The following is a 14,721-nucleotide window of genomic DNA, read 5'->3' as shown; positions in this document are numbered from 1 at the left end:
CGTTATAGTTTAGCCGTGATATACCGAGCGAGTGGCTCGCAGCTGTTAGCATGCATTATTGTTTTATTTTTATTTTTTATTCTTTTTGCTATTTTGCTTTTCGTCCCACCGACACAGATAGATCTTTGGCGACGATGGGATAGGAAAGGCCTAGGAATGGGAAGGAAGCGGCCGTGGCCTTAATTAAGGTACACACCGGGCGAGTTTGCCGTGCGCGTAGAGGCGCGCGGCTGTGAGCTTGCATCCGGGAGATAGTAGGTTCGAATCCCACTATCGGCAGCCCTGAAGATGGTTTTACGTGGTTTCCCATTTTCACACCAGGCAAATGCTGGGGCTGTACCTTAATTAAGGCCACGGCCGCTTCCTTCCAACTCCTAGGCCTTTCCTATCCCATCGTCGCCATAAGACCTATCTGTGTCGGTGCGACGTAAAGCCGCTTACAAAAAAAATTGCCTGGTGTAAAAATGGGAAACCACGGAAAACCATCTTCAGGGCTGGCGACAGTGGGGTTCGAACCAACTATCTCCCGATTACTGGATACTGGCCGCACTTAAGCGACTGCAGCTATCGAGCTCGGTCATTATTGTTTTAAGAGGAAGTACAACTAGCCAACCGTCCTCTATTATCATTGATCAGAAAGAAAACATGGAAGAGATCCGACAGTGTCCGCCTCTGTGGTGTAGTGGTTAGCGTGATTAGCTGCCACCCCCGGAGGTCCGGGTTCGATTCCCGGCTCTGCCACGAAATTTGAAAAGTGGTACGAGGGCTGGAACGGGGTCCACTCAGCCTCGGGAGGTCAACTGAGTAGAGGTGGGTTCGATTCCCACCTCAGCCATCCTGGAAGTGGTTTTCCGTGGTTTCCCACTTCTCCTCCAGGCGAATGCCGGGATGGTACCTAACTTAAGGCCACGGCCGCCTCCTTCCCTCTTCCTTGCCTATCCCTTCCAATCTTCCCATCCCTCCACAAGGCCCCTGTTCAGCATAGCAGGTGAGGCCGCCTGGGCGAGGTACTGGTCATACTCCCCAGTTGTATCCCCGACCAAGAGTCTGAAGCTCCAGGACAGTGCCCTTGAGGCGGTAGAGGTGGGATCCCTCGCTAAGTCCGAGGGAAAAACCGAACCTGGAGGGTAAACAGATGATGATGATGATGAGATCCGACTGTTCGAAAAATGAATGTATCGGCCAAAGAAAGACCAGGGCCACGAAGGGCGTGACAATGAATGACTCCCTACGCCTTGAGTGCTCTAATACCGCCGGGCCCGGAAAGAACACGAGTTGACCAAGGGAGGCCGGCCAGAATATTGGAAAGTGAGGAACCTGACACAAATAAGCCTAATTGGAAGCAATGTCAGGACTCAGCTGAGGGTCCTGCAGTCGCCAACCCATGCTCTCATGTTAAGAGTCGCCGGGGCCCTTCTTAGTCACCTCTTACTACAGGCAGGGGTTACTCTGGGTGTTATTCTACCGACCTTATCCACAGGGGGACGAAATTTGCCACCATTTTTAAGCACACGAATTTACTGGCTTTTGAAAATAAGAATTTCACTAATAAATTCAGACTATTTCTTTTAGATACGTGGTGGTGGTGGTGGGGGCTCATTCTCTTCACCACATGAAATCGGAATTCACCTTATATCGAGCTTCTAATTCATCTATATGAAATGCCTACACCCGTTTGATTTTCACAGCGATATTGAGAAGAAAGAGAACGTTTAAACGCCTGAACTGACACTAGATATGGATTATGATCTCCGTTTTAAAATACAATGAACATCTCTTGTTTCTATACAACAATGTTTCTATTCCTTCGAGAAAAATAACCTTCTTTCAGCGAAGTGATTGTCACATATCGCCACGTTGACACCCACAGCCCTATCTACCGGCATGAGTTCAAACTATTTTCATCCCTGAGTTCTGTAACCTCCCACAGCACTACTCAGCATATTTTACCATCGTGGAATGCTTGGTTCTCAGTGATCCACCGTTACTCTTTCTTTATTCAGGGTTTTCCCTTTTTCTTTTGGCACAGACCAGAGTAAAATGTAACCTCCACCGATGCCCCAGTCCCATTTATGGCTGTGACAATGTGCTGAGGTACGTGTTGTGCTGAGCAATGACATTCGGACCACTACAAGTGCGTCTGAGTGTTATGAAACCTCATGAGGTCAGTCCTGCTGAAATAGCACTTGTGGCCGAGTGAGAAAAGCAATCGCAAACTACCTCTCACCACATCTTGTCAGGTACGCCTCATTTTGGAGCGCCGGCATGCAGTTTTGCGGTTTCCTGGTAACCACGTAACTTTAGGTAGTGCCATTTTGAGGATCCAACCAGTCTTCGGGCTATGACTGAAAATACAGATTTTCAATTAAGTGCCTCCCATTCTGCGAGGTGATATTGAGAGTTTAGTAGAAGTAACAACATATCATCTAATCTTATATGACTTACTGCGTGGTTTGACGTTTTCCGCTACAGAGAGCAATATCTAACAAATTCGATCGTCATCAACCAGATGAATCATTCGGAACTTTGCTCAGAAATGCCTGACAAATTGAATGAGACAAAGTACTCATAAGTCGTCATCACCATCACAGAAGTACGATTGGTATACATCTTCGGTGCCATCGACGGCTTCAATTGCAAACATGGAATGAAATTGTTCAGGTATGTTGTACAAACTTATTCTTTTTTCTTTTCTTTTCTTTTTTTTGCTATTTGCTTTACGTCGCACCGACACAGATATGTCTTACGGCGACGATGGGATAGGAAAGGCCTAGCAATTGGAAGGAAGCGGCCGTGGCCTTAATTAAGGTATAGCCCCGGCATTCGCCTGGTATGAAAATGGGAAACCACGGAAAACCATCTTCAGGGCTGCCGACAGTGGGGCTCGAACCCACGATCTCCCGATTACTGGATACTGGCCGCACTTAAGCGACTGCATCTATCGAGCTCGGTGTGTACAAACTTCAATAAATGTTTTCTTGTTAATAATAATATTCATCCATATCACCTATGATTATACTCGCATTTTTAGTTGTTAAATATTTAGAAGTTAAGAGATAAGGAACCAAAGTAAGGCGTGTTTTATATCAATCTATGCCTGTACTGTATCAAAGCAGTTACGAAGAGTGTGTAAGCGGTGATTGTGGTGTTATCAACAGTCCAATATGAACCATTCATCTGTGCCGAATTCGGGCTCAGGAAATTTGGTCACCAAATCTATATTCATACATTTTCGAGCATCATTGTCACTTATTGATACAGAAAATTGCATATTTTAGCTCTGTTCCAGCATCGTCATCAGAATTACCTTCACTTTTCACATTATCCTACGTTGAAACGAGCCGCAATATTCTCCTCGTCTGTCAGCTGAAATTCTGTATATCTAACTGTCGCAGTGCAACCACGAGCTGACATCATCGACCTCTACGTCCGTTCACCCTTCTATACTCCTGAACATTTCAACAAATTCTGAAGGAATTGCATTTATTCATCTAAGAATAAAGTCCTTTTTGCCAGTGACATCCTCTTAACTTTGGGCCGCTTCCCACGAGGCGGCAGGACTCGGTTACAGAGTAGCTCATGTGATGTCCGCGTCGCCGAGCGGTAGCCCACCGCGCTACTTAACCGCCTACCCCGGCCTGCTCTTGTTACTGTCGAAAAGAAAGAAGAAAATAAAGCGTTGCAGGTTTCATTCACAACTTATGTTGAAAATTCGTTTGGAAGAAGGATTTTTCTATAAACATTTCGATGATTTATGTGGTGATCATATCATGATTTTTGGTAAAATTAGAATGTCGGAGAAATCTTTTGAGGTACTCTTCCAAAGTGTGAAAGAAATTGCGGGAACGGATATCAAGTTGAGAACAACACCGGCTAAAGAAAATAATAACCTTAACTTTGAGGTAAGTTGAACTGAGTGCTGGTCACTACTTCATTACTCTTCTCAACTCTATCACTATATTTCTCACAGTTTAACTTGCAGATACCTGCATATTTTGTACAATTAAATCTTCCGTATTCGGTCCCCTTGTCTAGACAGATGATTCATATTGAATATAAAGTATTTTTTAACTATTTTCTTTAATACGCTCGTGTCAACGCGCTACGGCTATGGAGCCAATTTCTGCAATCGAGAGACGCCTGGTTCGAGCCCCACAGTCGACTGTTCTGAGAATGGTTTTCTGTGAATTCCTATTTTTACTTCCAGGCAAATACCGGAAGAGATCCTATTCGTAGGCCACAGTTTCATTCAACACAATTCATTTCATCTCCATTAACTCCTAAACTGAGGTTGGTGTCAAGAAGGGCATCTGGCCGTAAAAACATGCCATGTAAATTAATCTTTTCGCATCCCCGAACCCGTATATAGAGACGGGATTAAGGGGCAGACATGCAGTACAGTTTATAGTATCTTGAAGCGGGATACCTAACGAGAAGGAATTTGAAATGCACAGTGACACTGAAGGGAGTTCTGAACGGAACGTGTCTGCAGGCGAGCAATGGTTCACTAGCTATCCCCAATTGGGGTTGCAAATCTGCCATGGCAGCCCAGAGTAACCCAGAGGGAAGAGCTTCATTTAAAACAATGTTTCATAAGCACGGGCGTCTGGTAGCCGATTCCAACAACCGATTCCTTTCACCTAGTGTGAAGCGGCCCTAAATATCATTCATCTGAGATTCAGGACGAGTTTTGAGTTTAAAATGGGAGTATTATTTACATAATCATTCTGGATAAACAGGGTATTACCATTATACATGCATTGTGATCCATTGAGCTTAATCTCTCTTAATCTACCAATGCAGTAAATTTCTGCTCCTCAAGCATAATACTTCACCTCTGATGTATTCCACCATTTCCTTGCTGAAGACTGGCAGACGGGAGCGAGTTCGACCTTCAGCCTTACTGTTCTTGATAACTCGCTCACGAACCACTGCAGGATAGTCTCCCTCCTTGCTGTAGATGGGGTGAGCATGTATTCCGAGCTGAAAGATGAGTATTACATTTGTTATCTGGAGTTATTCATACGTAAATACTTACATACATACTGCATCAATTGTCGATGGAGTCAAAGAGAAAACGTCATTACCTCTCGATAATAGTAGTTATGTCTATGAGATGTAAATGTTACCATATTGGTGACTGCCTTGGATCCAAAATTATGTTCTCCCTACCTGGATTACAGACAATGGCGACATTCTAGATGCTTATTTATTCGCGCATGAATACCGTTTTTCTCAGAAAATACGCTATTTAATCGACAGTCAAAACAATCTAACTTACAAGGATTTATTAATTTAAATTACAAGCTAGAGATATGAAACGTTCACACACGCTAGCGTGATCAGATTACAAGCATGAAAATACGGGACATTTTAACTGCCGTTGATTATTTATTAGGCAACCTTAATTGGTTAATTTCGCTGGAACTGGGGCTGGGTGTATGTGTCGTCTTCATCATCATTTTCATCCTCATCATGACGCACAGTTCGCCTACGGGAGTTAAATCAAAAGACCTGCATCTGGCGAGCCGAACTTGTCCTCTGACACTCCCGGCACTAAAACCCATACGCCATTCCCATCTGGAAAACTAACCTCTGGGGGTAAACGCCTCTAACACCCTTTGGGCGGGAGTGGAAAGTGGGTGAAGTATACAAATGGTGTATAAAAATAATAGAAGTCCAATATTTCGGGGTAGCTGAGATGAATAGTGACACTTTAGATGTCGTTTAAGTCCAAGTTCAGCCTCATCGTCAAAGAGGTGAGAAGGGGTGAAAAAAGAAAATGTCCAAAATCATCGAGATTACGAATGAATTTGTAGCCTGTATGTTCCAGCATAGCTCTCAACGAAACTTGGTACACATATGACGTACTATCTTGAAAAACGACTTTGGAGGCAAGACACCCGGGTGAGGATTGAAGTGTAAAAAATAACCTAAAACGACCGATATCAGTGTCGAATACACAGTTTTCGGGGTCGCCGAGATGAACTGTTACACTCTGGATGCCGTTTAGGTCATAGTTAAATCCCAGTCGGAATGGGAGTTGCAAAACAATGCCGTAGGGGTAATAAAACACCTTAGCATCTCTTGAGGTGTTGGTGAGGAGGGTATGACATTCAAGAATAATAAAAACCGATCAATTTTGGGTCAATTCCGTAGTTCTCTGGGTTGATGAGATGTTACACTCTGAATGCCGTTTAAGTCCAAGTTCGGCCTCCATTGGCATGGCGATTGAGAAGAGATGAAAACGTATAGCCAAAATGGTCGATATTATGGATGTATGTGTCTAGGATACAGCACAGCCCTCAACCAAACTTGGTACACATATGTGTGGGGAAAAAACTGCGGGTGTAAGACACAACTATCGATCCTAGGGGCGGGAGTGAAAAGGGGTGAAATATAAAAGTAATAGAAAACTACCCATGTTAATGTGGAATCCATAGTTTTTGGAGTAACTGAGATGAATGGTGACACTGCAGATGTCGTTTAAGTCCATGTTCAGCGCCCATCGACATGGGAGATGGGAAGGGGAAGAAAGAAAATGTCCAAAGTGACCAATATTATGGCTGTGTGTGTGTATGTTTCGACATAGCTCTCAACTAATCTTGCTACACATATGATTTAATACCTGGAAAAAATACTGTGAGGATAAGATACTCCTAGCACCTGTAGGAAAGGGGACGACATTTAAAAATGATTGAAAACGACCGATAGTAATGTGGAAACCATAGTTTTCGGGTTGCTGAGATGAATTGTGACACTCTGGATGCCGCTGAAGTCCAAGTTCAGCATTCATCGCCAGGCACATTGAGAAGTGAAAGACGAAATGTCAAAATAACCGGCATTAGGGTTTAATCCACAATTTTCAGGATGGCAGCCTCAACGACAGTTGGAATCGTGTATATATTTACAGTATAGTGCGACGCGTAAATGCGTACATTTATAACTTACTGTTATTTTTTATTTGAAAGGAACAAGTAATTCCCAGGCAATATGCGGTGTAACAAAGAAATAGTTTAACGTGAAACTAAATAATTCCAAATTAAAACTTAAAATTGTACACATAACAATTTTTCTAAATCTACTAAAGGGTTCGTAAACGACCAGTCAACGTCACAAATAAAAAAGATATCTATAAATATTCACTGCAAACAGGTAATATAAATCGTAAAAATATATATTAAAATAAGTGCCGGAGCAGAGCAGGGTACTACCAGGTAGTTACTTATATAGGTGACACATCACGCGTTCACAACGCCAGGTGACACCAGTTAATATCGCCATGGAGGGGGAGAGATTATAGTCTGATGACGCGTCTCGTGATATAATTATTAGGATTTCACTTATAGCTATATTTACAACTGTCAAATGGTCCAACCATGAGGTTGGAAACTTACGAGCTCTGCGGAGTGGATTTTGACACGAGGTGGAAATTATTTCAATGTTTACAAGCTGAATTATGGTGTCACCTGGGAAATGCTTAAAAAGAACAAGTGATATGAAACAATCACAGCCTTTCTTTGAAATTTTGGTCGCCGGAGGCCGGATTCATGTCTTCGTGATTATGAGTTGGATAAGGACTCTAACTATGGAGTGGAATCCAATTTCTGACCTACATTTTATTCTGCAAGTTCGGATTTTTTTTTTTTTTTGCTAGTTGCTTTACGTCGCACCGACACAGATAGGTCTTACGGCGACGATGGGACAGGAAAGGCCTAGGAGTTGGAAAGAAGCGGCCGTGGCCTTAATTAAGGTACAGCCCCAGCATTTGCCTGGTGTGAAGATGGGAAACCACGGAAAACCATCTGCAGGGCTGCCGACCGTGGGGCTCGAACCCACGATCTCCCGGATGCAAGCTCAGAGCCGCGCCTCTACGCGCACGGCCAACTCGCCCGGTAAGTTCGGAGTTGAACTTAGTTTAATCTACATACTGAAAGCTAAGAACATATCAAGTTCTCACCAAGTGATCGAAAGATTTAGTAACTACAGGAAATTATTAAAATTTGCTTTTATTCTTTGAATATTATGTTGGCAGTGAGAGCTAGATGACCAGCTGTTTGCCGGTAGGAAGCGAAACTGAGGTGAACCACTTAAGCGAGAGACCCGTCCCACGTGGGGACCGTGGATTCTATTCAGTGTGTATGAGAAGCCGAGTGAAGATTTTGTCAATCAATGATGATTAGCCAAAGCTACGGTAAAGAAGTGTTATTTTTGTTATGTGTATATTATTTGTAACTACAAATAATGTAATTCTTATTCTAATCCTAGTGGTGCATGTTAAATTTGTGTGAAACACCATGAATATAACTGGATTGAATCTCTTTAGTGGACCACCTCTGGCTGAGGGCCGCAAGAGATGAAGACTGAGCAAAAGCCTCCTCGGAGATCGCGATCCTCAGAACTAAGGGATCGATAATAGAGATCCATATTTTGGGCAAAATTTCATACTTTTTGCTATAATGTTTTTATTGACTGTTTTGTGTTTAATCCGGAGTCGCGGTTTAGGGTTAGCAAGCCTGTCTCTTACGAGAGGCCCCACGTTCGATTCCCGACGAGGTCAGATATTTTTACCTTGATCTGAAGGCTGGTTTGAGGGCAACTTAGCGTACGTAAGAACAATTGAGGAACTATTTGTTGGTGAGATAGAGGCTGCGAGAGATAGTGGGTTCGAATCCCATCGTCGGCAGTTCTGAAGATGATTTTCCGCGGTCTCCCAATTTCACACCAGGCAGATGCTGGGGCTATACTTTAGTTAAGGCCGCGGCCACTACCTTTCCCTTCCAAGCCCTTCCCCATACCTGCGTCTCCAAGAACCTTCGAAGTGTTAGTGCGATATTTCGAAACAGAGCACGCATCGCCTCTTAATCTGAAGGCCTTCAAGCTGAGCAGTAATCGCTTGGTAGGCCAATGATCATCAGGGCTGCAGTGCCGATAGGGTGCACGTAAGGCTATACACTAAAAAAGCAAATATCACAGCCCTGTTCCCTTTGTTTTAATGGCTCATCACTCTAGCCAACTTGACTAGTTACATACTGAAATCACAAACTAACCTCAATATAAGTATCTATACTGCAGGCTCCCTTATCGAAGGAAATGAAAAATCAAGATATTCATATTTAAGACGGTTTTCAAGCTCAATGAGAAATTAAGGAAATAAACACTCTCTCTCTCACCCGCACTCAGTTTAATGTTATATATATTCTGCCTTTATTTCTATATACGCATTACGATAACTGTATTCTTATTTATTTATTGATGTCTTTATTTGTGGTGAAGTTAGGGCCCTTGGCCCTCTCTTACACTTAACCAAATTATGCGACTTGATACTGAATACATTATATATGTTCAAACTTGTAAACATTTAATACTGATTCTAACAGGGTGTGGGGTAATAAGCTTACTTTTGACAACATACCATATAAGTTCTGGGAAAAGGAGATTGGCGTTCGGTTTCCCCATTAATTTTGAGATTAAGATATTTCACTGTCATTGAAATAAAACTATGAATTCGTTTGATAGAGCAAAATATATCCTTTAAATAATATATATAAAATAGTGAGTCTTGTTGCGATAAAACAGATGAGAATATGAAATTATGACATTGCAACTGAAAGAAACTAGGCATGAATTTGAATTCTTCTTGACCGGACATTTAACAATTTATACGAAATATTTCCCTCACTGATTCACTTGACTGTATCTTCAACACTTTGAGTGTAATTACGACGTATTCCTTTGATCTGGTGTTTATTGTAGATGTGTCACGCCTAACTTGGTGATACATCCTTGTGACTGCTTCTTCTCCATATCATCTGACTTCTTTGTAAGTCAATATGGTATTACCTCATGGCAGGTGGTATCCCTCTCTGACTCCATAGTAAGCCCTTGCGTCCGTATCTTCAACTAAGTGAGCGACCAACTTTGGCCTCACTCTCTTAATGACCAATAATTAATGGCTCACTGAGTCTTCTCCATCTCTAGTTCACACTCGTTGACTGACCGACTGAGGCCTCTTCATCTAGTAGACTTCTTCACTGTTCAGCTTCCGTTTAACTAATGACTAATGACTGACGCTACAATATGCAGCCACCTTATATAGACGTTGGTTGACGCATCTACGTAATCTCCAGAAATAAGTATGATGTACTCCTACCGCGCGGCAAATATTACATACAGTTGTGAAACCGCCGCCGGCTCGCTGGGTTTCTCAAAGAAAGTGAGCTCAGTGCTAACTAAATACGATGACGTAGCCATGACGTAGCGATGACTTGGCAGAAATGTCAGCAGTATTGCACAATATAACAACGTCACATCCACATCTGATATATCGAAACTCTCACTGTACAGGTATTTAATATTAATCTACATATACGTATATATGCATACACTCAATTACAAATACGCAAGCGACAAGCATTGCATAATGGAATTGAATAATTATAACAAAATAATAATAATACGGACATAATAACAATAATAATAATATCACAGATGCAATAATAATAATGAAATACAGATATTACCTTGTAACGGGATTTGAGCCGTTACAAACTTAATATACTCTATATAATATAATAAATTATAGACTAAAACTAAAAGATCTGCAAGTATAAAATGAGCAAAATAAATTCAATATTAACAACTCTACGTGCAATGCATATCATATAGCAGTAATTTATGACAACATTTGGGAATAGTTACACAAGACATTCACACATAACTACATAATATAGCTTACGTATTCCAGAGGAAATATTTAGGCTATCTTTTGAAGGTAATTAATGAGGAACAATTTCTAATTTCAGGGGGTTAAGCATTCCATATTCTAGCGCCCGATAAAAGGAATACTGAAGGCAAATGTATGATGTGGAGGTATTGCAATTATTGACCCAGATCGCGTGGCACGGCCATGAAAGGAAGATAGAAAACGGAAATTACAGGAAAGATATGCAGGTATATTTTCGGTCAAGGGTCGATACATGCTGATTTCTCTGCTGCTCTACTTTTAACAAAGACATTTTTGCATAAAAAGTGGATACATGTGAGGCAATCAAAAAATAAATCTAATGCAGGAGTTTAAAGTTCTCTGTAGTTTCTTATTGTGTTCACTGGTAGCATCCAGTAACACAACATCGCAATAGTTAAAAACTGGATGTGTCAATGTTCTTCGGTATTTGCTTGATGTAAATAAGTCAGCTTCCTTCTTGAAATGTGCAATTACCTGTCGGACTGAAGAGAAACCTCGCTGTAATAATATACACAAGCAAATGTGTATCAAGTACATGTGCCGTAAGTCAATAAGAATACACAAAGGCTAAATCTTCAAACCTTACCCAAGTTGTGATAAGACACGATTAGGTTAATAACGAAATTGCTTCCCATTTCAACTGAATTGTTCTTTATAGAGGAGGTAACATTACTTTCCTTTTCGGAGGAGTTCTTGTAGATTTTTCATGCTTCTTATACATTCGAATTGGACGAAATAAGACCGTATTAATGAAATAATGCGTTCGTCATTTAACCTGAACTACGCTATTAAATGCATTATTCGAGCCTGACACAATTCAACTTACTTGGTATTTTCCAAAGGATTTAAATCCTACGGAAAGAGAAAATAGGCAGTGTCCTACATAAGGGGCTTGCAGTGGTGTCTCAACGGCGCACTAGCCGTCAGCGTCTTGGAAAGGTGTAGCATTCCAAGTGATGAGCCCACTGCTACGATCGCAAATGTAACGCTAGTGATTTTAACAGTACGGCAGTGACAATAAGTATAATTTCACAAATCACGATAAAATTATGACCATTTAATGCCACATGCGGGATGAACGGAAACTGTAAGACGTCATATCGGTGAGTAGTTTCCCTAAACTGTATGGTTGGCGACATTGAACCAAACCCAACGGTTAGAAAATAACTCTAAATAACTGTTTTCAGTTTTAATAGGGGAGAAAGAGTATGGTTGAACCCTCAGTGTACGCGCTTACATGGTGGGGCCTATATGTTTAGTAATGTATCCTCATGTACAGTACACGTATTCTTTAACTGTTCCAGATACGAATTTCATTTTTATATTGATAAATAAATAAATAAATAAATAAATAAATAGACAAATGAATGAATGAATATTACGCCTCTGCGGTGTAGTGGTTAGTGTGATTAGCTGCCACCCCCCGGAGGCCCGGCTCTGCCACGAAATTTTAAAAGTGGTACTAGGGCTGGAACGAGGTCCACTCAGCCTTGGGAGGTAAACTGAGTAGAGGGGGTTCGATTCTCACCTCAGCCATCCTGGAAGTCGTTTTCTGTGGTTTCCCCACTTCTCCTCCAGGCAAATGCTGGGATGGTACCTAACTTAATGCCACGGCCGCTTCCTTCCCTCTTCCTTGTCTATCCCTTCCAAACTTCCCATCCCCCAACAAGGCCCCTGTTCAGCATAGCAGGTGAGGCTACCTGGGCGAGGTACTGGTCATTGCCCCCAAGTTGTATCCCCGACCCAGAGTCTCAAGCTCCAGGACACTGCCCTTGAGGCGGTAGAGGTGGGATCCCTCACTGAGTCCGAGGGAAAAGCCGACACTGGAGGGTAAACAGTTGAAGAAGAAGAATATTAAATAAATACATAAATACATACCACGAATTGCATAGAACGCTCTGAAGCAATGGCACCCGCTGTGGAGTTGGTCAGTGGTTCCTCCCAACTTGAGGACAGGGTGATGGATATTTTTCCTGAAAAAAAAAAATGCAAATAGTTATCGGTAAGCTTTTATTTGTACATAACACTAGAAATAGTGATCATAGTCATGGGACCGCCTGGTCTGCGTGAAGTTTGTTACAAAGAGCAAGTGTTACTTTACTGCCCCACTGACGTATCTCAGGCGGTAAGAGTAAGGGACTTCGCAACCACGTTACAGATATCCAAGGTAAAGTCCAAGAGCTGTGTGTTCGTTTTCTCCCGAACACAATATTCTGCTTTGTAATGTCATGCAAAGTAATTTAGTGGGGACAGAACACTTACGGAAAAACGGAGAGGTGTCGATCCCTACAACACTCCTTCGTTTCCTGCTCAAAACGTGAACAAAACACTACAACACGCACAAGGTCTTCAGTTACAACATACATACATAGCATTTTCTCCGGTGTTCAAGGTAAATAATTTCAATTTCTTTATGGTAATGTGTAGGAAGAGTCAGTTCAGACAGGTTTATCATCAGGTACGGCAACACCTACGGTACCTTCTGCCTGTTGTAAGAGGCGACTAAAGGGGGCCCCAAGGGCTCTCAATTTGGGAGCGTGGGTTGGCAACCACGGGGTCTTAGCTGAGTTCTAGCATTGCTTCCAGGCTCCTGACTTTCATGTGTCCTATACGACCTCACTTGGTCAACTCTTGTTCTTTTCCCACTCTGACGCTATTACAGCATTCGAGAGCTAGGAAGTCTTTAATTTCCACGCCCTTCGTGACCCTTGTCTTTCTTTGGACGATATCTTCATTTTGCGAAGTGTCGGACCTCTTCCCTTTTTTCTCCCTGATTAGTGTTATACAGAGGATGGTTGCCTTGTTGTACTTCCCCTTTGAACAAAAATCACCACCACCATGTCAGGCACGTCATGAGGTAGAGTCCGGATATTTAGGCAGTTATAGATTACAATGCGTACTGACTGAAACGAGCAACAAATATATCGCAGCCCAGACAACAGTTCTGTTGTGAGATTTGCATAAACAACAGGGGCTCAGCCAATTATAACCCCTACAGTTATGTTTCTCTTGCTACAGTTCGAAAGAACGGGCTAGACGCCATCTCCTGCTAGTCAATTAGTTCGTGTTTTAACCTATTACTGTGTGAACATCCGGACTCAAGTCGTTAGACATTCGGTGTCGACGGAAAAAATGTAATTTTATGTGCTTAATCGAGAGAGCAGCCTCAAATTAGTCTGTTGGGATATCCCGTTCAAGGACATCTCACTTATCCCAGGGAATAAGAAAATTAGTCAAAAAAATGAAGTTTTCTGGGAAAACATTTTTGTTTTATTTCTAAAAAAGCACGAAATCACCGATTCACCAAATGTTATCAAATATTTCTGTGTTTTATGACATAGCGTTTTCAAGAATAGTTTTCATTTGATCTTGTGCCAATCGAAATATTAATGAAATATCTTCTTTGGGTTGTAAATGTAAGTGACCTTTCCTGTATTGACCAGACATTATTTTCTGATGTGGACCAGTAAAAACCAAAGTGATGTAATTCACATTTGTGTATTGTTAGCTAGTAAGATTTTAACAGTTCCCTATAATAAAGGCAGCTGTATAAATTCACTACCAATAATTCATTTACAAGGTAATGATGTCCACGTCCACAATAACAACAGAAAATATACTATTCTACACGTAAGACAAACTGACTTATCTGGTTGAAGCCACTTTATTAACAATATTCAGAATACTAGCAAGATAACTCAACTTATCTGGTTCTTACCAGTGACTATTTTGCATTCTTGAAAAAGCAGGAAGTAAAATTTGGACCGGGCCAGTTGGCCGTGCGGTTAGGGTCGCGCAGCTGTAAGTTTGCATCCGGGAGACAGTGGGTTCGAACCGCAATGTCGGCAGCCCTGAAAATGGGTTTCCGTGGTTTCCCATTTTCACACCATACAAATGCTGGGGCTGTACCTTAATTAATGTCACGACCGCTTCCTTCCCACTCCTAGGCCTTTCCTATCCCATCGTCGCCAGAA

The 14,721-nt window shown here is 41.9% G+C and overlaps 1 protein-coding gene across 1 annotated transcript in view; it reads right to left on the bottom strand.

Annotated features, from left to right (window-relative positions):
* LOC136882256 (myrosinase 1) overlaps nucleotides 1–14,721 on the bottom strand; it is a 92,539-nt gene that overhangs the window by 15,963 nt on the left and 61,855 nt on the right. Inside the window, 2 exon segments of the mRNA XM_068226632.1 lie at nucleotides 4,836–4,983; nucleotides 12,626–12,720. Of these exon segments, the coding sequence (XP_068082733.1) occupies nucleotides 4,836–4,983; nucleotides 12,626–12,720 (243 nt within the window).

The sequence above is a fragment of the Anabrus simplex genome, chromosome 1, assembly GCF_040414725.1.
Source record: "Anabrus simplex isolate iqAnaSimp1 chromosome 1, ASM4041472v1, whole genome shotgun sequence".
Lineage (NCBI taxonomy): Eukaryota > Metazoa > Arthropoda > Insecta > Orthoptera > Tettigoniidae > Anabrus > Anabrus simplex.
Note: the sequence above shows the minus strand (reverse complement) of the source record. Positions and strands in the feature narration are given on the sequence as shown.